The sequence below is a fragment of the Notechis scutatus genome, chromosome 5, assembly GCF_049901735.1.
Source record: "Notechis scutatus isolate UNSWTSFEM ecotype Mainland chromosome 5, rNotScu1.2, whole genome shotgun sequence".
NCBI classification, from domain to species: domain Eukaryota; kingdom Metazoa; phylum Chordata; class Lepidosauria; order Squamata; family Elapidae; genus Notechis; species Notechis scutatus.
The window spans coordinates 61,916,740-61,941,191 of NC_142013.1; the positions used below are offsets into that span (position 1 = coordinate 61,916,740).

The window sequence follows — 24,452 nt, forward strand, 5'->3', positions numbered from 1 at the left end:
TGCTTGCTGTTCAAAAAAGGAGCATGATGCTGCTCCAATTCTCTCTCCTTCCCTCTCTCCCCCCACAACTTTAAAATTCTCCAAGCGTTGAGCCTGGTTAGTCCATTTCTGCATCCAAAAATAATGCCCTGAGTACTAGAGAAATATTTTCTTTCTAGCTTGTCAATTCTTGTACTCCAAATGAATCATGTAGCAAAAATACAAAATATGTATTTCATACAGATGGAAAATGAACAGCATGTCAGTGTTTTATTTTCATCAACCTTGGTAAGGATTGGTTAAAGTATGCCAGTTACATGATTGGAAAAGATTAACAGTCTTGATTGATTACCTTAGTGGAGAAAGCACTTTTGCTTAATAGAAATATGCAGTGGATATATTAGGGGTTCCTTTCTACAGCTTTCTACACCTATTACCTCCAATGTGGTTGTGTCAGTGGGCCTGGGGAACCCAGAGCAGAATGGAGCCCATGTAATGGTTTGTCGTCGGGCGGGGGTTATTACTTTACTAAATTATTATTTTCTGATTTAGTTTCTTTTTATTATTATTATTATTTCTTTTATATGGTTTTTATATCCATGTAAGCCACCTTGGGTCAGCATGTGCAAATAGGCAGCAATATCAATTTTCTAAAATAAATAAATAAATCTCTTTTAAGGTTATTTTAAACGTTTCTATCTCAATATCTTAATAACAATCAAATAATGGTGTCATACCCTAATTAGCAAATAATGATGCATTGCAATTCCCACCTATACCTTTTATCACTGTTATTTATAGTTTGCTTATGTCCAAGATGGTTTTAGGATAACATCAATAAGTTTGAAAAACCAACAATGTTGGTAAAAGAAGATGGTGGCATGTTGCTCTGAGAAGTGAATATGGACACTAGTGCTCAGGGAGATGGCTCCTTTATTCACCGGCTTCCCTTTGCTCTTAGCATTCTTTCAAGAGGAGAGTTGCTGCCTGTCTGGATGGCTCAGTTTATCTATTTCTTCTTTTATAGGGGAATACATAAAAGTCTCGGTTGCAGATGCTCACAATTTTTATTTTCTAAACTTTCATTTGTTCCACTCTATCCTTTATCTGTCTAAACCTCCAGTTAAGTGTTGTATCTCCTCATGGAGTTCCTTTGAAAGTGTGTCAAGTTTTAGCAATAGCACTTACCGTATATACTCGAGTATAAGTCGACCCGAATATAAGCCGAGGCACCTAATTTTACCACAAAAAACTGGGAAAACCTATTGACTCGAGTATAAGCCTAGGGTGGGAAATGCAGCAGCTACTGGTAAATTTCAAAAATAAAAATAGATACCAATAAAAACTTTCACTAGGACAGTTGAGAATAAGTTTGATGTTCACAATTTCCTCTTTGAAAGAGACCAGTAAATAGGGAACAAGAAGATGAAGAAAAAGAAGTGTGTTTTTTCACACTTTTCACACTGCAGTGAACAAAAATGGCATCATAGGAACAGGCTTATTCTCAGTCCAAAGGTTTGTTTCTGATTTCTTCCCTGATTTAAGGGAAATTTGGGAAACGATATCACTATCATGAAAGGTTTAATTGATTCACTAACCCAAAAGAAGAAGATGATGATGACAGTGGGAGGCAGGAGTCACTCTCTCCCTTGCGAGAAAAAAGCAAGAGCCGTTCTTATGATCTCTCTCTCTCTCTCTCCCCGTAATACAGTCAAGCCCTTTCCAGCACGCGGGATCCGCTGCCGCCGCTGCCGCTTTGCACCTTGCAAATGCAAAATCCTGGGTTTTTTGCATTTGCAAGGTGCAAAGCGGCGGGGGCGAATCGCGCATGCTGGAAAGGGCTTGACTGTATTACGGAGAGAGAGAGAGAGAGAGAGAGAGAGAGAGAGAGAGAGAGAGAGAGATCATAAGAATGGCTCTTGCTTTTTTCTTGCAAGGGAGAGAGTGACTCCTGCCTCTCACTGTCATCAACATCTTCTTTTGGGTTAGTGAATCAATTAATTTAGGAAATGATCTCACTATCATGAAAGTCAGTGTTCTCTGCCCGTAGGGCATTTGGAAGAAAAGGCCCCGCGGCATATCCACGCGCGTGTAAGGGGAATCAGAAACCCCGCGTTCAACGCCTAGCACGGCAGAAGAGAAAACGCAGCTGTGAGCAAATACTGGGAAAACCTGATTGATCAGAAGGAAGGAGGCAAAAGAGGGAGGGGTGGTGGTGGACAGAGGTCCCACTGGTATTTGTGAAACACTTGGTCGGCAGCGCTTAAAGTCAACGTCCTCGCTCCCACCCACCCAAAGCCACGAAGTCCCCCAATTGCGCAGCCCAGAATCGCCCTCCCCTCAGGGGGCAGCAACGACGCCCGGTGTTTCCCGAGACAAGAAGCTCCGCCGTGCAATGAAAGCGCCCTGGCTCTAAGCTCGCGGGCTCAGAAAACAACGCGAGCCGAGGTCGCTTCGGCTCCGCTCAGCTTCGTGTCCTCAGCCCCAGCTGCTTTCAGTCCGCTCGGGAGGAGGGGAGGAGGTGGTGGCGGCGGCTCACGTTGTTTTGAGCTCTAGGCTCGCGGGCTCAGAAAACAACGCGAGCCGAGGTCGCTCGCTCCGCTCAGCTTTGTTCCTCAGCCCCAGCTGCTTTCAGTCCACTCGGGAGGAGGAGGAGGAGGTGGTGGTGGCGGCTCGCGTTTCTGAGCTCTAGGCTCGCGGGCTCAGAAAACAATGCGAGCCGCCGCCACCACCTCCTCCCTCCTCCTGAGCGGACTGAAAGCAGCTGGGGCTGAGGAAACGAAGCTGAGCGGAGCCGAAGCGACCTCGGCTCGCGTTGTTTTCTGAGCCCGCGAGCCTAGAGCCAGGGCGCTTTCATTGCACGGCGGAGCTTGTCTCGGGAAACACCGGGCGTCGTTGCTGCCCCCTGAGGGGAGGGCAATTCTGGGCTGCGCGATTGGGGGACTTCGTCGCTTTGGGTGGGTGGGTGGGTGGGAGCGAGGACGGACGGAGTCCGTGAAGTGGGGCTTGCCTGCCCTTGCTGGCTGCCTCTGCTTCCTTAGGGGCAGGGAAGGGGGCTCATCTGGACCAAGGGTGAGTCTCCCCCTCAGTTTCCCCTGAAGGATCTTCCGTCGCTTTTGCCTTCTCCCTACATCTTCCCTCTGTTAAAATCCCCCCACACACACACACACACTTATTTTCGGTCGGATAGATTTCGTGTCTGAGCATTCTCACATGGTGGTGGGTCTTCCCCCCAAAAAAAAACAGTTAAAAAAAGAAAAAACAATATATCCTCATGCAAGAACTTTTCTGCTTCCAATTACCCCCATGCTTAAATGTTGCAAAGGAAACACGGAAGCAGGGAAGCAGCTGCCCAGCTCCGGAGCTCCACACCATTTTTTTTTTCAGAGGGGAATCTGACTCGAGTATAAGCCGAGGTTTTTTTTTTCAGAACAAAAAATGTGCTGAAAAACTCAGCTTATACTCGAGTATATACGGTATATACTGCTTCATAGTGCTTTTCAGCCCTCTTTAAGCAGTTTACAGAGTCAGCATGTTGCCCCCAACCATCTGGATCCTCATTTTACCCACCTTGGAAGGATGGAAGGCTGAGTCAACCTTGAGCCGCTTCTGGATTGAACTGGCTATGGGAAGAGTCAACCTGCCATATGCCACCATGGCTCAGTGGTTAGAATGCAGTTCAAGCTTTGTTTCCATTGCCTGAATTACTTCTGTATATTTATCCAAAAAAACATTGGAACATTCAGTTTCACCTGATAATCTTCTTTCAGTTGTATCAAGTATCTTACGTGTAACCATTGTCCAAAAACATAACTAAAATTAATGTCTATAACTAATTCCACATGGTCTAGTAAACTATATAGCTGACAAGTTAAAAGATTAGTCTTTGGCTCCCTCGTGTGGTGAAACAACACTTCTGAATATAAGCTGCAAAGAAATATTCCCCTTTATTCGTTTCAAATGGGAACAATAGAGACTTCAAGGAAATCTTATTTATAGATATGCATAAGTCATAAAATATATTTTTCAAAATCCTTTTTTATTTATGATTTATAAAAGTGTGCAAAAAGTTCACAAAATAGAGTTTTTTGTGATGGTTAATTTCAATAGTAACTACAGAAACTTACTAATATCTCCTAGTTCTCATACTATCTAAAATCTATTATCTAAAAATCCTAGTTTTAATACTACCATAATACCTACTATCTAAGATCTCCTAGTTTTAATTCTATCTAGTATTAATCTACAATCTATTGTACTACATCCTAGATTTAATACCTATTATCTAATACTGCTTAATTCTAATACTATCTAATTAATTCTAATACTAACTAATTCTAATACTATCTCATATCTATCTAATATCACTTAATTCTAAAACTAGACAATATCTACTCAATCACACAATGCAAGCCATCATTTGGTATTTAAGATGCAGTTTGGACCAAATAATTTTTCTAGAAGAAGTCTTTTTTTTCCAGGTGGTATCTTGGGACTGTTTTCTTCCCTGGGAGTTGAAGAGGAGTCTTTTTGTCTTTCCTTTGGAAATCTGGCAAATGAGGGCTCATAATTGGTGACAGAATCTCCTACAAAGTCAGCTATTTCACCACGTTGCCTGTTCCTTGGTCTTCTGCTGCATGGTATCTTGGGGTTGACCAAGGGACCTGTTGAACGATAACCCTGATGTAAATTTTTTCACATATTTCTCCCATATAGTTTCACATATTCCTCACTTAACCAACAGTTGCTTTGCATTCAGAGTTATGATGCTCCTCTCCAAATATTTGTTCCAGAGTTCTGATGCTGTTCTGCCCCACTGTCACATGACTCTCTTTATGGCAAATTGCTGTGTTTTTCTGCTTGTGGATAGCCTTTTGAGCCGGTTGCTGGCAAAAAGGGCCATAAAAATTCATGGTCTTGCTTAACAACCACAATGTTTCCTTAATGATCATTTTAATCTTAATAATCATTTGCTTTACAATTGAAACGTTCATTTAACAAACACCACCAAAAAGGTTTTAAAATCAGGTTGGTTATGTGGGTGCCTTCATTTACTACCATCATAACATGATGAAACTTCTGAGCTCCATTACGGTCATAATTTGAGGACTGTGTATATTGGATAGGAGCAGCATGATAGGAAGATGTTAGACAATCCCTTCAGTGGCAATAGCAAGGGGACTATTTTATACTGCATTAGACAAGGCAATGATAAACCAGTCCTGCATTTCATTCAAAATAAAGAGATACACAAAGGGATGAGAAACACCCTCTCCTTGTTAATTCCACCTATATATTGAATGTGTATGAGGGAGGCAGGATTGGGAAAAATGTGTGTGGCTTTATAATTTGGAGGAAGAAACAGCAATAATATGAATTTGAGCTCTATGTAGCTCTAGTGAAATAGGCACCTACGCTATATAAATTTGACAAATCTATAAATAAATTAGACTATTATTAATACTTTTTGCTTCAAAATACATAATTTAACTCATTTGTAAAATGGCAACATGGCACAAGGGAATAAAGGAATTTCAGTTCCACAGCCAGGCTTATATCTCCAGTTAAAAGGCTCTAGAAGTCATCAAAATATAAGTTTGATTGATTGATTGATTGATTGATTGATAGGTAAGATTGAACAATGATCTTTATAGCAGAACATACGCTAAAATCCTGTAACACTTTTGAATTTAGTGGGATTTCTTAGGAAATATCCATAAAACTCTTCTCTTCTTCTAACCCTTATCTATTGCTTCTAGAGCATGATGAGAATGATTTTTTGCTTAATCAGCACTGATGACAATTAAATAATGAGCTCACAAAATGCAGTATTGCCATTTTAAAAGAGAAAATAGAACAAGGATTTGAAATATTTTTGACAAGGCACAGAATTATCATATTTTTATTTCACAATAAAGTATGAAACAAAGTCGGTGCTACCTTTTGGAGAAGAACAGGAATCACTTTTCTCTGGCTGACCTTTACGTATCCGATGTGCATAAATATTTGTTATGCTTAGTTCTCGTTCTCTTTCCTAAAGAAATGCATTATTAAATGCATGTTGATAATATAGTTTATTTTATTAATGTCAGTTCTTCAGAGATCATACATTTCACTGCATAACTCTCCCCTAGTAAATCATTGTATTTGTCTCTTTAAAAAATTTACTTAACAATTTGGCCAAACAGTTGCTTTTCTAAAGGTTCTGGAGAATAAATATCCTTTTTTTCTGGAACTGTGAAGGTTTTGACAAGTTTCAAAGACCCCCCCCCCCATTTTCTATCAATACAGGCCTTCATTAACATGTTTGAAAAGCATATAATCTTGGGAGACACTTTTCAAGTAGTATCCATTCCTATAAATGGTATCGTGGAAATGGCCTTACATAAATTAAAACATTTGTCCAATCTACAGTTTAGTTACAGGCTGAAAAAAAGAACCACAGTACAAGATAGCAGTCTTCCACAGAGAGGAAGGGGTCAATCTATTTTCTAAACCGCCTGTAGGCCAGACAAGGAAAACTGGATGGAAACTGAACAAGTAGAGATTTAACCTTGAAATAAGGAAAAACTTTGTGACAGTGAGAACAATCAACCAATGGAACAGCCTGCCCTTGGAAGTTGTGGGAGCGCCATCACTTGAGACCTTCAAGAAGAGATTGGACTGCCATTTGTCAGACAAGGTGTAGGGTCTCCTGCTTGGGTGGGGGGCGTTGGACTAGATGACCTATCAGGTCCCTTCCAACTCTGATTATCTGTTAAATCTGTTAAGATAGGCTCAGCTCAAATTAGCATTTAGTGAATAACATCTTGGATGCCTTCTGTGGTAAGAAAAATGTAATTTAAGCTTCTAAATACCTGAAGTTTTAGCTTCAGCGACTTGACTTCTACTTGTAAATTTTCTGTGATTGACTGAGCTTCAGTGATCTTTTTTTTTCTAACTGCTAACTGATGTGCCTAAAGAAGCAGTGTTCAACGATAGCTGCTTTTCCAAATCCTAAACCGTTTAGAAATAAACCAATAAGATTATTCAATACTTACAATCATACAATATTGAATTAGAAATTAAAGGAAGTCACCTGAAATTTTATCAAGTGTTTCCAAAAGGATGAAAATCCTCAATCTCAAGTTATAACACTCCCAATTTCTGAAGTCGGAATCGACGCACATTGTGAAAGAAAAATGTCAAAAATAATATGTATAACCAAAAATAATGTCATATGATGGTCACAATCTATTATGCAGATGAAGGATAAAAGAAATAGATAGAGATCCAGTTACAATATATACTTTTAATTTTTCTTTATTGGTGGAAGAAATAACCGTCCCCAATCCTTAAATCAAGATCAGTATAGTTGAGAAATAGAATAAAAGAACATTAGATTTTATTCATCATAACAATAAAAGAGTATTATTTAATATACCAACATTACAAGTTATACTGTACCGAGGAGGAGGAGAAAAGACTAAAATTGTGTTCATTTCGATTATAATAAAACCATAATATGCTTCATTGATGGCAAGTAAGGTAGGTTTAGTCAATATACAGTTCTAAATGTTCTGGTTAGGCTCATGTCATCAGAGACTGACTTTTTCATGTGATTAGTTAAAGCAAGAGTCATTCTTTTCAAAATCTTAATTTTGTGGTTTTGATTTCATTAATTGATTAGAAAATGTATCAGAAAAACCTCCTCATTGCATAGTTGTGCAGCTTCTCTTTGTGTTTCAGGACTGATAGAAGGTTTGTAACAAGTTGGCATTATACAAAATGGTCCTACTGTGTCTGTTTTCCTAGAGCTGGGATGAAGGAAGAAGTCATTAGTAAAAAGTCATACAGTTCCCAGCTGGACAAGCTAGACCCATGATGGTGAACCTACGGCACGCGTGCCACAGGTGACACAAAGAGCCATTTGTGCGGGCACGTGAACCCCAACCAAAGTTACCTGCACTGCGCATGAGTGCGCCTCCCAGCTGATTTTCGGCCCATTTGAGGCCGTTTTTGCCCTCCCAGAGGCTCGAGGGAAGCCTCTGCAGTCTCGGGAGGCTGAAAAACGGACGTTCCGGAAATACCTGAAGTGCCTAAACGGGCCCGGTTTCAGCCTCCCAAGGCTGCAGAGGCTTCCCTCAAGTCTCCGGGAGGGTGAAAATGGCCTCATACAGGGTGAAAATCAGCTGGGAGGTGCATGCATGTGCAGTGCAGGTAAGGGGATAGGGCGGATGTGTTGCACACGCATGCACAGGGTGATGCATTGCATTGTGGGTGCCAGCATCTGCGCCCGCTTTTGGCACACCACAACAAAAAGGTTCGCTAGACTGTGTCAGTAAAGTAAACCTAAACTGGTCACCGCCTACGATGATTATGTTTTATTGGTAAAGGCTGGGAAAAATATTCTACCAATGACGTTTGAAATTACTATCCCTTCCAGCAAATAAGAAACTCCCAAAGAACTGAAGTGTGAAACAAAATGCAGCACATCTATGTCTCTAATCCCTCGAGTAACAATTTAAGAATCTGAATGGATTTCCTTGTAAAATAGAACTTGGAGGAAGCTGTTCTTGTTTCTAAATTTTGTGTATGCACAATAGATGATCCCGCTTAAGCAGGTTTTCTGTTAATTTCAATATCAAATGAATCTTGGTATATTGAGGATGGTGCCGGTAGAAAATGGTCCCTACTGCCTGCTGAAGCAAGTCAGCTTACAGCATTTATTTCTAAAGTCCTCACAGAGGGGTTTAGGAAGTTTAGGCACAGACACTTGGCCATGCATACTTCGCCCCCAACCATCCGCATCAGCCCATTTACAGCCAGCTTTCCTCCTCTGCTAGCCCTCTTCCAACATTCTCCACGGCCAATGGGCCAATGGCCCTCCACCACTCGCCCTACATCTATGCCCATTTGCCCAAACACCATTTTACACAGGTCTTTGGCTGCATGGGACAAATAACCGCCAACCAATTGGGTGTCAGGCAGAAGCAATGGCAATGCAGTGGCAGTGTGCGATGCACTTTTTTTTAAAGTACTGTGTTTGCTCCACAGGTTTTGGGGCCTTGGAACTCTGTCACTAGGACCAGAGGGAGGGGGAGTAGCAGTGGCGGGGCCACTGGGTGACAGGTGTGAGTGTTTTTGGGGGACCAGGAAGCAGAGGTGGTATTCAGCTGGTTCGCGGCAGTTCTGGCAACCCGGTAGCAAGAATTTGGCATGGGTCACAGAAATGGAAGCCACTTCTGACTGGCCATGCCCCCAAACCGGTTCCCGGTCACCAGTCACTCAGTTGCCATGCCCACCCAATGCTTGCTCGCGCAGCTAACCCTGCCCAGTCACTCCTCCTTTCCCATGTGGCACGCTGGGCCCTCATGACTTCCCCACATGGTGCCTGCGCCCCAACTGAGCAGCCCAGATAAGCCTGCGAGTTGCATTAGCCCCCCCATTCCTGGATCTTGGGGGAGCACTGTTCCTGGGCTCATCTGGCAACCAGGGAGCATGATGCTATGTTGCCCACATCGCCCCTTCTTCTCCCACCCATTCATCTGCGTGCTTTGGGCAAGTGCAGGCAGCCACTGTGAGAATGCTGTGATTCAGCACTAATGGCGGGGAAGGAAGATCCACACCGGGTTTGCTGCGATCAGCCAAAGGGCTGCCTGGTGGGCGGGGCATGATGAGGCGAGACTGCCTTTTGGACCCAGCTTCGGTTTCCGTGGGGCCTTCCATGTGGGAGGCCTGAGAGAAAATGCCTCTCCTGAGGATGGTCTGCTTGCCCATCCACCAACGGCATATCCCCTTTTCATGGGCTGATGCGGGACCCGAGGCAGGGCGGTGGTCGAGCAGGCGGCAGCCCCGAACAGCACCCAAAACGTAGTCAAGCCTCACCATCGCCTGTACCTTCCAGCCCATGGGCCTCTTTTAGCGGTGGCCTGCACTCTGCCTAAACACTCGGCCTGGCGAGGGAGGGGCGGCTGGCCGAGAGGCAATGCAGGCAGAATCGCCTCATACTTCCTGATCATCCCCCTGGCAGACGAGACCCAGCAGCTGCTGGAGAATGCAGGCAGGGGATGAGATGCAGCCTGGCAAGGAGGGGCGCACGTGTTTCACGGAAGAGTAGGATTGCTCGGCTAGAACATCGGGCTAATGGGACTAGGCAATAGGTGCTTGTAGGCATGGGTGAGTGCTAGGAGAAAGGGTGAGTGTGGCAACCTTTTCCCACCTCATTGCCCAAAGAGGCTGTAACTAAACAGCTCACTGGTGGGGGTCATGTGGGGGAAGTTTGTGTGGAAAAAAGGTTGGGAAACCAAGGAAATGCTGAGCGGGAGTGAAGCGGTGGGGTGAAGGGAAGGGCTGACCGCGTGGGGCAGGTGACTTGGCTTCGCTTCTCGCATCTTCCCCGCTGCTCTTGTTTCTTGTCAGGCCGTATTAGCCTCCTCCTTTTTTTGTGGTGCCTAATGGTGGGATAGGTAGAAGTTGAACAAATGAAGCTCCCTCCCAACAACTGGCAAAACACTTGCTCGGCGAGGGAGGGGTGGCTGCCCTGGGCAATGCAGGCAGAGTAGCCTCGTGCTACATGGTCCCTGTGCCTCCCAGCAGGCAATCCCCAGAAGCTGCTGGAGAATCCAGGCAGGGGATGAGATGTGGGCTGGCATGGAGCCGAGTGGTGACAGCTCTAGTAGTAGTAAATAAATAGAGAGGGAAATTGTATCTCTGAGGCAAGGTGAGGCCAGGCAAGACACCCTTGACGTGAGTGATGTCAAGTTGGCCACTCCCAACCAGTCACATGACCACCCAGCACGCCCACCCAGCCACATGACCACCAAGCCACGCCTTACCCAGTCATATGACCACCAAGCCATGCCCACCAAATAAGCCACATCTACAGAACCAGTAGTAAAATTTTTTGAATCCCACCACTGCCAGGAGGGTATGCTATGTAGTTCTAAGCAATATACGTTGCATGTTACCTGGGTTCTCTTATCACTAGCTTCCAATTTTTGGGTAAGTGATGTTAATTTACGCTGAAGTTGTTCTCTCTCTTCAAGTTTCTTGTCTTCACAAAGTTTCTGCAATGCCCGCAAGGAGTCCGTTGTTTTTAAGAGTTGTACCTCAACGTCTCTAAGCTTCTTGGAAGCCCTGCGCTCTTCTTCCTGAGATTTCTTGAGAAGTGCTCTCAGAGTCTGCACTTCATTAGAGCGCGTGGCCAAAAGATCAGGCAGGTTAATCTCGGCATTTTCATACTACTTTATTGTTTTTAAATGCTGGCACTGAAGACCCTTCAACATTTTATTTTCCATAGTAGACGTCTCCAATTTATTCTGGAGAACAGCTACTTCGTTTTTCAGTTCTTTAATTTTATGGTCTCTTGCTGACAATAGATGGTAAGCCATGTTATTTTTCTCCTGAGCATTGATGGTATGGTCGGTATTAAATGTGGTCTTCTGCGGAGGTTTCTTTTTAACCAGCATTTTGCCTCCTGCATTAAAAGAAATATGAAGATGGCATATAAGATTGAGCAAAGTAAGAATCACCTAACTTTACATAAGCCTCAGAGCCAAATGCTCAAATATGTATTCACCGCATCGATTCACTTCCTTTTATATCATTTCTTGAGTCAATCTCTGATGCAACTATTTGTTGATTGGCCTATTGTGAGAAATCCTACATGAACTCTCATAATATTAGCTATCGTAAGACATAACTGCTATACACACATTATATATTAAGACCGTATTTAGACAATTTTAAAATGCATTAACTTCAACTCCTAGAATTCCTCAGCCAGTCTTGCCTAAAGCAGGATTGGTAGCCCAGCACCCTAGCCACTATACAAGACCGCCTAGACAGTCAGATGGATACACACACACACATACACAAACTTGCACACCATATCCAAATAATGATAAAAAAGTGAAAGTAATTGCCTCAAAAGGAATGAAGGAATGAACAACTCAAATTTGCCAAATCTTTTTTATATACTGGACCATACTTCCTATCCCTCAGTTTATTTATTGAAATCATGTTACACTGACATCTGTATGACTAGTGAACTATACCCATCAACACGACCGCCATTACACAGAGGGAGGAATTACTGACTGAGGGCGTTAAAAGCAGCACATTAATTTATCAATGAACTACATAGAGTTTAAATATGTTTAACAACATTCATATGACTTCCCAAAGTATAGTGTATTTTCTACAGTGTAGAAGTGTCAGGGTAACTTAGCAAAAGTGCAATTATAGCACTACGGCTTGATTTTCAGGAAAGGCTTAGCTGGCATTTGTTTGGCTGAGATCTGCTAACCACAATGCACCGCAGCGTTCTAGGTGACCAATCACCTTCTTACCTTTTATATGGAGATTATTTTCCTTTTTCTTTCCTGGTAAGTTCCACTCTTGGGTTTCTAGTGGCTGCAGCAATGGGATAGTAAAGCTGCTACACTCTTCCCATTTTGAGGTTGCAGAGGAACCTGAGTGAAAATCTTTGTGATAGTAGTTCTGAGTAGTTCTACCGTTGTTCTCTTCTGAACAAATGCTGTTCCTGCTGCCTTTGACAGCTGTTCTTGAAGTGTTATCATGAAAGTCACTGGAATATGAGAACATACACAATGTAATTGTAATTGAAGACTACGAAGTGGAAGCACAAAACAATTTCTAAACCAACCGACACACTGTATGTATATATATATATGGAAGATGGGTTGATGTTTTTATGTTGTGTTTGTCTCTGTTTGTCTTAAAAAACAATAAAACTTAAAAAAATGAACTCTGGACTTGAAGAATGTGTCATATTATCCATGCAGCGAGGAAAAATGGAAAAAATAGAAGGAATAGAACTTGGAAATGGAAGCATCGTGAAAGCATTAGAATTTCCTCCAATACCAAAAGTATCATTCTCTTAGGAAGATGCTGGCTAATGTCTAATAATAGTTTCTAATTGGGTGGCTAATAAATATAAATATAAAATAAAAAACTTAATAAAAAAGAAAGAAAATCTTTGTGATAGTACTTCTGAGATGTTCCACTGCCATTGACAGCTGAGAGAATTTTGTATAAAAAAAAACAGACTTGACAACCAAAGAAACCGTAAGAAGCTATGTTTATTCAGGATATTTGCAAATAGGTGAATAGGACCCCATCTCCCAAACGAGTAGAAGAAGGAGACACCGTCCTTAAAATGGTTGCAATCCTTTATAGGCTATTATATTGAAAAGATTACATAATCCTTCCTGTTTTTCTCACATAGGAGTTTTATCGACTTCCCTGGGTAGGCCTGGGTAATTTTCCATTTTTAACTCCTCCCAAACTCCTCCCAAACCATCATCTCTGGGAAATCTTGTCCCCATCATCATTTTTTCATCTTATGTTCATTTAACACAATAAGTCATTAACAGGCTTCCATTAATGTCAGGCTGACCAAGCATCTCTTACATTGATTCTCAAGCCAAAATACAAACCCCCACTCCAGCCCAGGACATAATATTTTCACTTTAGAAAATAACAAGTTACAAAACATGATATGCTGGTTAAATACTGTTACATAAGTGTCCAGTAATCATTCAAGAAGGTCACATCTTGAACAAAGATGGAGTCCCTTCTGTTCTATATTTTCTCAGGTGTAACTTGCAATACATATGTTATTGCCACAACAGCTGTTCTTGAAGCGTTATTGTAAAAATCATTGGAATAGTTAAATTGAGCATTTCCATAGTGGCTGGAACTACAGTTACTGCCTTGACTGTTTTTGCTATTCTTACTAAGCCTACCTGGAGAATTACTTGAACTTCCACTTTTTCTACATTGCCCATATATCTTATCCTCTTGGACCATAGGAGGAAGGGATGTATCATCAGAATCCATCAGTCCACCAATGGCAGGGAAGATGGTCAATTTTACTTTAAATTTCCCAAAGGAAAAAGCACTGTAGTCAGACAAAGAAATAATGTATTATGTTAACATTTACTTAAGGCTTAGTCTTACAGGTTTAAAAGTTGTTTCTTCTGATTCTGTACCCAAAAAGATCAACACAATTTTGGTCCCCTGCATTATATTCTTCACTTCCTGAAGAACTAATGTGTTTGTTAATTAATATGCTATTTTCTTTATTTTCTTAATTCTCATTCACAGAAGGCAATGCCTCCAGAGCCTTGGGTTCTTTCAAGGAGCCAAAAAGACTAAAATAATAGTATTACATTTCACAGAATACCTGAACTGACATTCCAATAACAGAATAAATGGAGTTGGAAAGGACCTTAGAGGTCTTCTAGTCCAACCCCCTGCTCAAGCAGGGATGCAACATTATTTCTTTCACCCAGCTACTTTGATAATTTTATGTCATTTAAATTTCAATTCCACAGAAGCCATTGGTTCTGGATTTTGGACTGTAACTAAACCCATTTAAGGGATCCATGGTTCAAAAATGATTGCCCTACGATGTACTTTTTTTCCCATTTAAAACTTACAGAGACCAACAGGAGAGATGTAATAATACTTAGATATCCCTCTGACTGCCTTCATAAACAATGTCCCCAAAACCTTGTTCAAAACAAACACAATGATATACAGGAAGGAAAAAAGCAACCATTCTCAGCACAATAATAGCAATAGCACTTAGACTTATATACCGCTTCGCAGGCCTTTTCAGCCCTCTCTAAGCAGTTTACAGAGTCAGCATATTGCCCCCAACAATTTGGGTCCTCATTTTACCCACCTTGGAAGGATGGAAGGCTGAGTCAACCTGGAGCCTGGTGGGATTTAAACTGCCAAATTGTTGGCAGTTGGCTGCAGAAGTAGTTTCCAGTACTGCACTCTAACCACTGCACCACAGAGGCTCCAATATAAGCCTACATGGATCAGACAAACCAGGAAAGAGAGACAAAGAGTACCGCAGGGATTTTTTCTTTTCTTTTCTTTCTTTCTTTCTTTCTTTCTTTCTTTCTTTCTTTCTTTCTTTCTTTCTTTCTTTCTTTCTTTCTTCTTTCTTTCTTTCTTTCTTTCTTTCTTTTTCTTTCTTTCTTTCACATGTTTGTAAAGCTTCTTGTCTTATTCATGTGAATAGGCAACACAAGAAGTTCAGTCAAAGTCATTATAAGCCATTAAAACGCCAAAAATCTATACATGTAATCAAAGCCTTTGGAGAAATCCTACATACAATGGAGGCATTTCTAGCTCCCTATGTCTGTAGAAACACTAATGCCATTGAGAAAACCATATTTTAAGGGCTTGTTAATCGAGTTAGAACTGTCAGCCTCCTACCTCCACAAAAAGATGGCACCTACACCAGAACTCTCCCTGAACTTCTACACTGGGCATGTAAGTGAATCGGAAATAGCGTTGTTTGGAGAATTGCAATTTCTTTCTTTTTTATGGTTGGGTGAAGTAGACATTATTTTTTCAGCAAACTGTAATTTAACTATGGGTCAGTATGAAATATTATCATGAACCATATATTTCCTATGTCTTAACTAGTTCTTATTAAACCATTTTCTAAACCGGGGTGTCAAACATGATTTCATTGAAGGTCGCATCAGGGTTGTGTTTGACCTTGGGGAGGGGCAAAGTGGGCATGGACAGGGTGGGCGTGGCCACCTCAACATCACTCATGTTTGGGGTGCCTGTGGAGACCCAAGCACTCTGCCAGAGAAAACGGGCTCTTGAGCTCTGTTTTTGGCTGCGACGGCCTCCTGCAACCCTCTGCCAGTGAAAATGGAGCTAAACTATCCCAAGGATTTCCTACTAATACAATAAGAAAATTTAAAGTTGCATCCTTTAGCTTCCAGGTTTATGAAACAAACCTTTTCAGTAACTAAGTGATGTTGATAACCTAGTTATAAATTGTCTGCAAAAAAAACCACCCCAAAAATCTTACTATAAGCTGCATGTTACAAGAAGGCAATTATCAGCAGAAACAAAACTTACCAATGATCAGAAGTTCAGAATGATAAAAGAATTGTCCAGCTGTTCCATTCCTCATGGAAGGTCATTGGACTTCCTTCAAACTCACGCTTCCAAAGAGTTGTGGCTTTTAGACTGATATTTACTTGTACTGCTTTGCTCATTTTAACAACTATGAAAAGCCAAAAAAATAAATAAATAAATAAACATGATACATTAATGTCTGACATTAGTGATAGGCAAGTGGTATTTTAATTACATGTTTTAAGTGATTTAAGTCTTATGCTGTCATGTCGCTTTTATTGCATTTTATTGGTTAGTCATGCAAATAGCCAGTTTGATTTGGTGAATGAGGATCAGACTTTGGCATAGAAACAGACTGGGGGATTTTGGGCTAGTCCTTCCCTCTCCACTCTCGGAAGAAGGCATAGGGTAGGGTAGGGAAAGGCTGTTCCTGGGAGGGATGAGGGGAAAAAACAAGAGTCTATACTTCCCAAAAGTTCATCTAAGGCAGCGGTCGCCAACCGGTGGGCCGTGAGAAAATTTTGGTGGGCCGCAGAGAAATCTCACCCCCAGAGCACCCTGACAAAGCAATTAATCGAGGCTGCGCAGAAACACAAGGCTGCGCCGCCCACATGGCCCTAGGGAACCCTCCCCGCCGACTCACTCCTTATCCAGTAAACTTGCCTGCTAAATTGCTATTTTTCCTTTTTCCGACCATCATCTGTTCTGCTGTGCTGGGAGATTTAGATTAGCTAGGAAGCAGAAAATGGTTGGATTTCTTGCTTTCTACCTAGTCTTTAGATCTTCGGCTCTGCTTCCCTTAGGACCGAAGGTTTGCTTGCAAGCAAATTCAGTGCAGACTCACGGCAAGCAAATTTGAGAGACTGAGCTAGCTGATGGCAGATAGATAGATCACTGAATGATTCTGTGAGCAACTCAATCTGCCTGCTTTGCCTGATTTTGGGTAAAAGTTTCTCTTTTTTTATAAAAAATTCAATATTTATATAAATATTTATAATATTTACATACAAGCCATGCCCAGCCAGTCACATGACCACCAAGCCACACCCACAAATTAGGCCATGCCCACAGAACCGGTTAGTGGTCTCTAAAATTATGAGTTTGATGGTCCTGAGGTCCAAAAGGTTGGCGACCCCTGATCTAAGCTAATACATGGGCATCCTTAGTCCCTGACTGACTCAAGGTTCATGTAAGGATAGGTAGACACATGCTTAAAAAAGATTTACTGGAATGTCTTCATATCAGGAGAGCCATAATTGTTATTTTTATTTCATCTAATCATGTCCGTTCCTCAGAGATTGCACGGAGAATCCCTGCAGTTTTCTTGACAAAGATTTTCAGAAATGGTTTGCCATTGCCTTCATCTTAGGACTGAGATAAATGACTGGCTCAAGGTCATCCAGCTAGCTTCATGCCCAAAGCAGATCTAGAAAGTACAGTCTGTGGTTTCATTATGGATGTCTTAATAAGTACACCAAACTGGCTCTCAGTTAGTTAATTAGGTGCTATCAAGTGAGGTTTCATTTGTGCTGACAGAATTATGGGCAATGCTTGCTATCCTGACTTTAATGATTAATGTTATTTCTCCAAAAATTCCTGTAAAGTCTGTTATGTTATCCTCTATATTTCTTTTCTTCCACCACTTCAACTGTATCAAGCAAGGAAAGAGTAGTCATCCTTTATTTGGTCCCAGAGTGATTGATTACTAGTACCATAGACTCTGAAAAGTATCAATCATCTGTAGAATTTGAAGGTATCTATATTTTTACAAGCCATTTAGCGAGCAAGAATTTGGAACTGGATTGAAACCTTCTTTCTATCCTGACTTCCATATTTAGCCATTAGAAAAATTTAAAAAAAAAATTATAATCAAAGCCTTTGGAGTGTTCATTAAAAATCCTATATATCATGTAGCCATTTCCAGTTCCCTATTTCTGTAGGATCACCAAGCCCAAACCATATTTTAAGGGTTTTTCAAAAGTGAATAGAGTTAAAACTGCCAGCCTCCCACCACCTCAAAAAATTGGCAGCTACGCCAGAAACCCTCCCTGAACTTCTACACTGGGCATGCAAGTGGATCGGAAATAGCTTTGTTTGGAGAATTGCAGTGACTTTTTTTATGGTTGTCATGTTGGGTAAACTAGCCATTATTTCTTCAGCAAAACATATCTAAACCATGGATCAGTATAAAATATTATCACAGTCCATACATTGTCCCATGTCTTCACTAGTTCTTCTTAAAACTTTTTCTTAAATGTCCCAAGGATTTTCTACTAATACTTTTCAGTAATAAAATTATGTTTATAACATAGTTACAGTATAGCCCTTCCAAAAATCTTACTATAAGATGCATGTTGGAAGAAGGCAATTATCAGCAGAAACAAAACTTACAAATGATCAGAAGTTAAGAATGATAAAAGAATTGTCCAGCTGTTCCACTTCTCATGGAAGGTCATTGGACTTCCTTCAAACTCACACTTCCAAAGAGTTGTGGCTTTTAGACTGATATTTACTTGTATTGCTTTGCTGATTTTAACAACTATGAAAAGCCAAAAAATAAATACATAAACATGACACATTCATTATTGACAAATTATTGATAGGCAAGTGGTATTTTACTTATATGTTTAAAGCGATTTAATTTTTATGCTGTCACATCACTTTAATTATTTTATTGGTTACCAATGCATCAGATTTTGGCACAGAAACAAACTGGGGGATTTGGGGCCAGTCACTCTCTGTCTACTCTAGGAAGAAGGCATGGGTAGGGGATAGGCTGTTCCTGGGAGGGACGAGGGGGAAAAACCAAGAGTCTATACTTCCTGTTCTGTTCCCACTGCACGTGAGTCTGTGTGCAGCTCGATAGACAGTTGAACCCTCCTACTCTTCAATGAAACAGACCGTGGTGTGGATCTGAATGTTTTATTGTGAGAACAAGGTACACTGAAACTGAGGAAATACAAATAGTGAAAATCAAATATAAATACAAGATAGACAGCATTAACTAACAACCAATATAACAATCAACAAACAAACAGCTTGAACCTTACCAGTGAGGCTCTGTGTGAGGGACGTAGGCCCATCTCTGGATTACTATGTATCACGGTCAAAATGGCTGCTTCTGTCTTCTCCAAAGGCTGAGAGAAAATAGAGTTTGGCTTCAGACAATGTAGTTAGGCTTATCTGTCCCTGACTAGTAGGTGGGCTAGAGCAAGAACAGCACAATATTTACAAGTTGTGGCATGACACTCCCTGCCTGGTATCAACAGATACCACTATTTGAGTTCTGAGGTGGTAGCCTTAGGTGAGCTGCTATCGCTTTTTTTTTTGCTGATATGGTTGTCACCGAGGTGAGGCTTCTGAGAACTCGACAGTAATATAACATCCCCTTGGTAGCTTCCTCTCAGGCTTGCTGAGGTCCTTTGATACGTATCCAGCATCATTATGTGGCAATAGCACCTGAGTCATGTCATAAGGTATCTGGACCGTGACTTAGCTTTGAGGTTTGCACAACACTGCTCCTGTTACTATGAGGCTGCCTTCAGATTCTGCGTTGGATGAAGAATCTCCATTCATTCGGGATCTGTGAGACTCTGACTAAACAGATTTTGGGTCAGGACTTGCCATCTGCAATCTCTTTGCAGACTTCGTGGATTTTGTATTGATTTCTGCTGTGGCTGTAGCAGTGGGTTCTTCCTCCCTGCTGTGCTCACTGCCAATGTAAGTGTGCTGTAAAGTCCATGGCGCTGGCCCTGGGTGTAAAGCTGTGTTGTGGCCTGTGCTGCCACATTCCGTGCACTTTACACTGACCTTACAGTCGTTGGCAAGGTGGGAAATTGATGACCAGCACTTGTAGCAGATGTTGTTTGCTTTCAGGGAAGCTTTGTGATCTTCTGTGGACTTCTCCTTGAAGGCTCTGCATTTTAGGAGAGGATGTGGCTTCTGGTGTATAGGACATTGATTACCAGGATCTCTGATCTCTATGTAAGAGGAGCTGGCAGACCTGTGAAGGGAATCTGGAGCAATCACATTAGTTTTGTGGACTGCTACTAGAGACTTACGAGGATTACGTTCTGAAGGAGCAGCACACAACAATGTGAAGTCAAAGCTAGGATCATTTCTTGTTTTAGCTTGTTGGCACACAAAATCCTCAAAAACAAAAAAGGGGGGAAATGGAACATTGTGCTCTCTTTTATATTTGGAGCCATATCTGAACCACAGCTCTTGTAAATTATAAGGTAATTTTTTTACAATGGGGTTGACACCTCTGGATGTGTCAAGGTTTGCAAGTCCTTGCAAGTCCCCTTCCAACTTAGCTACTTGAAATTCCATTAGTAAGTCGCTAAGTGCTAGGCAGCCTGGGAAACCAATAGAGTTTTTCGAACAATGCATTCTCCACTGCTTCTACTGAGCCATAGCACTCATCAAGTCTGTCCCAGATTGTTTTAAGGCCTGTTTCAGGGTAGTTTATACTTATTGCCCTGATTCACTTGTCATGCTCAGCAGATTCACTCCCAAGCCATTTAATTATTAGATCTATCTCCTCATTATACGACCGATCCAAGCTCTGATGGCATTTTGGAAGAACAATTGCCAAGCTCTATAACTCTCGGGACTATCATCAAACCTTTCAAGTCCTTGTGTGACTAGTTCACATCTTGCAAGAACTTGGCAAGGCCGATTGTGCATTGCTGTGGTAAAAAAAGTGTTGAGTAGTCCTACCTTGGGAGTCTCCGGTTTCAGCTAACTTTTGTTAAGACCGATAAGTGAAATTACTCTGAATTACAGAACAAATATAAAGGACAATTTTGCTTTTCTAGATCCTAACATGTTAGAAATAAACCATTAATAAGATTATTGAACATTTACAAACATACAAATATTGAATTAGAAATCTGAAGAAGGAACTAAAATTTTAGGAAATGTTTCCCAAAAGATGAAAATCCTCAATATCAGTTATAATGCTCACAATTTTTGAAATGGGAATCGGCCCACCTGGGAAAAGAAAAATATAGAAAGTAATCTGTATAATCAAAGATAATGTCATATGATGTTCACAATTTGTTATGCAGATTAAGAAGAAAAGAAATAGAGATCCAGTTACAATGTATACTTTTAATTTCTGTTTATTGGTGGAAGAAATAGTTGTTCCCAATTCTTAATGGCCTCCTGTGGCTAAATCAACATCAGTATAGTTCAGAAATATGAATAAAAGAACATTAGATTCTGTTCATAATAGTAAACCAAGAGAGTATTATTTATTTAATATATCAACACTACATCACCACTTTACCTTTCAGGTAAACATAATGCTGACATAAAGCTGTGTAGAGGAAGAGGAGAAGGCAAAAGTGAAAATTGGTTCATTTTAATTCTAAAAAAGCCATAATATGCTTTATTTTTTGCTTTGGTATGATGCCAAATAAGGTAGGTTTAGCCATTATATAGTTTTCAAGGTGCTGCCTAGGCTCATGTCATCATAGACGGAGTATTTCAACTAATTAAAGCAAGAGTCTTTCTTACCAAAATCTCAATTTTTTATAAAACAGTGTAATGTGCAAAAAAAGAATTGAAGTGGGAAGAACAAGAAGTTTTGCACAACATCCACTCAAAACACTCAGGTAATTTTTTCAACATTAATCTCTGACCCCATACTGAAAATAAGATTCATTAGTAATTAGCTTAGATACGTTGCCTATATCAATTTTAATACATTCTATGTCTAATTATAATCTTCTCCTGGTTTTCCTACATTCCACTTTTCCAATAATGTCTTTTTTATATCTAGGGATTTCATGGATTGATTAGAAAATTTATCATTAAAATCTTCTTCACTGTACAGTTGTAAGGCTCCTCTTTGTGTTTCAGGACTCATACAAGGTTTGTAAAAAGCTGGCATTATACAGAAAGATCGTATCTATTTTTCCAGAGCTGGGCTGAAGCAAGAAGTCATTGGTAAAAAGTCATAGGGCTTCCAGCTGGACAAATTAGATTGTGTCAGGACATTAAACCTAGATATGTTAAATTATTATTTCTTCCAGCAAATAGCAAACTCCCAAAGAACTAAAGTGTGAAACAAAATGCAGCACATCTATGTCTCTAATGACTCTAATAACAATTTAAGAATCTGAATATTAATGGATTTCCTTGTAAAATAAAATTTTAAAAAAGTTTTTGTGTCCTAATTTTGTATGTGCTAAATTGATGTTCCTGCTTGAGGAGGTTTTCTGTTAATTTCAATATCAAATGAATCTTGGTGACTTGAGGATGGTGCCTGTACAAAATGGTCCCTATTGCATGCTGAAGCAAATCAGCTTAAAAATCATTAATTTTCCTTTTTTTATTTTGTAAACGAGTGTAGAATTTTCTTTGAATATCCTAACTGATGTTACAAAAAATGTCAACACCACTGCCAACCCTTAAATAAACAGATGATTATTATCATTATCTTTATCATTATTCCTCCTCCTCCTGCTGGGCGCCTCTCCCCCCCAACCCTACTCCAGTAATCTGTAATGATTGGTGCTCTGCAAGTCCCTGACCTTTTAAGGGCTGCCAACCGGTCAATCTAAAGTGACAAGTTGAGGACTTTCGTAACAGATATCCCCACAAACCAATCGTCTCTTGGTTCATCTCTCCTGGAAAGACTCAAGAGCCAATGAACGGGCAGGGGAAGAACTAGGGACCGGCTGAACTTAGCAGAAGTGGAGATGCCTTGGCGATTCTCTCTGCTTGCCAAGCTGCTGCAGGGTCGCTAACAGACTGGGGTTTTTTTTTGCGTACACTGGACGCTGCAGCCACGCTGGTTCTGGCGCCAAGTCTCTACTGCTGTTGCCAAAATGGTGATTAAAGTGTTTGTGGCAACGTCCTCGGGGTCGACGGCGGTAAGAATATCTGTGTGATTTATGCTTCTCCGCAGAAGTCTTAGGAAGCTAGTTGCTTGCTTTCTCGCAGTTTAAGAAAGGGGTGTGTTGCTGCTCTGCAGTCTGAGCCCATGACAAAAAAATGCGCCCCCCAACTCTTCTCTCTCTCTCTCTCTCTCCCCCCCCTCCCCCTCCCTCCTTACGCTTTGAAATTCTCCAAGCGTGCAGCCTTGTTAGTCCGTTGTTGCAACTGAAGTTAATGCCCACCGCATCGGAAAAATATTGTCTTCATACCATGCCACAAATTAGTCGATTCACCATGTAGCAAAAATACAAATTGTTTATTTCAGACAGATTGAAAATGCACAACATGTTAGAGTTTTATTTTCAACAACCTTGCTAAGGCCTGCTTAAAGTTTGCTAGTTATATGTTTGGAGGAGAATAACAGTTTCGATTGATTACATTAGTGCAGAAAACACTTTCTCTTGGTAGAAATAGGCAGTGGATATATTAAAGGGTTCCTTTCTACAGCTGTACACATTATCTCCACTTTTCAGGTTATTTTAAGCTTTCCTATCTCAATATCCTATATCTTAATGGTGACATTCTGTTTTCAGAACCATTATGTTTGCTGAAGTGAAGAAAGAGTAGGCAAAGGGAAGGTGGGAACTGGGAACGAAGAGTTTCCTTTTATATCCAGTTCCCACATGAGCTCAAATTGCAGTCTTGGCTGAGCAATCAGCCACAGTGACCTATCTAAACAAACTGGCTGCAGTCCTACATTCATTGCTTGCTGGCTTTCATGAAGACAACCTCAAGAAGCTTCCAGAGAAGAATGGTTGGCAAGCCTTGATGAAAGAAGTTTGGCTGGTGTTTTTTTCTAGGCTGAGGTCCACCAAACAAATAATGGCAATAGCCTTGTGAGAAAGTTGTCTATATTTCATGGTGTCTTAGAAATATAGAATTTTAACAGGATAATTGGTATGGAACAATGGAAGTTTCAATGGAAAGTAAAAGTTACTTACAATGAACACGATAGAAGCTAAAAAGCCTTTGATCTGCCTCCCCTCCTTTTGATCTGAAGTCAGAGAAACCCCTCTCCACTAATAAAATACAATTCCTTAAAGGCAATAGAATGCTGACAGGCAGCCCTGGAATCCAACAACATTGAAAAAGCATGGGAGTTTTAACATCTGTGCCCATGCTCTTCCACCTCGGTCTAGCCAGGGAGATCGCTGCTGATAAAGAAGGTAACAGAATATTTGCTCTCACCATAAAACTATTTCCTGCTTTCTCTTGGTCATAAAAACATCTCACTCACACCAAAGGCTAAAAATTGTATATAAACCTTGCTAATTTATCGGTGTGTGGTGAACTGTCCCAGAAAAAAAAAGTTTTGTACTGTTTCTGACCCAAATAAAATAAGAACTTTCTTCCCAAGCAGCTGCCCTTTGCCTGTTTTTTTTTCCCTTGGAGAAAGGATCCCTGGGAGTTTCTTGCAACAATTGGCACCTTTGAGATGGGATTCTGGGATGACTTGACCCACAGACCTGGCCCGGGTAAGCTTTCCACTACTGCCAGCAACAACAGACCATTTTGTCTGTAGATGAGCTTCCCCGACTATGCCTGTTCGGTAAGATGTAGTAAAGGGGGCCTTGAGTCGAGTTCTCCTTGGAAAGGTGGCGAATGCCACCAGATAGTTGTGC

At 41.0% G+C, this 24,452-nt stretch overlaps 2 protein-coding genes, 1 long non-coding RNA gene and 1 pseudogene across 5 annotated transcripts in view; 2 read left to right on the forward strand and 2 right to left on the reverse strand.

The window, feature by feature from the left end:
• Nucleotides 1-24,452, forward strand: part of LOC113424465 (cilia- and flagella-associated protein 47) — an 851,958-nt gene that overhangs the window by 321,809 nt on the left and 505,697 nt on the right. The gene's annotated exons all lie outside the window — the stretch shown is intronic.
• Nucleotides 3,089-3,462, reverse strand: LOC148130507 (uncharacterized). Its single transcript, XR_015749840.1, has 2 exons — nt 3,352-3,462; nt 3,089-3,204 (listed from the first exon to the last, which is right to left on the reverse strand). It is a non-coding gene; the product is annotated as an uncharacterized LOC148130507 (long non-coding RNA).
• LOC148130508 (uncharacterized) lies at nt 4,396-20,214 on the reverse strand (annotated as a pseudogene).
• The window catches only part of SH3BGR (SH3 domain binding glutamate rich protein), a 29,733-nt gene continuing 27,836 nt past the window's right edge, over nt 22,556-24,452 (forward strand). For 2 of the 3 annotated variants that reach the window (XM_087966884.1, XM_026673981.2), the window contains exon 1: nt 22,562-22,766. In XM_087966884.1, coding sequence (XP_087823010.1) covers nt 22,722-22,766 — 45 coding nt within the window. In that variant the 5' untranslated portion in view covers nt 22,562-22,721. Of the gene's footprint in view, nt 22,767-24,452 lie in introns of all 3 variants that reach the window. The other variant, XM_087966885.1, reaches the window with a different exon arrangement.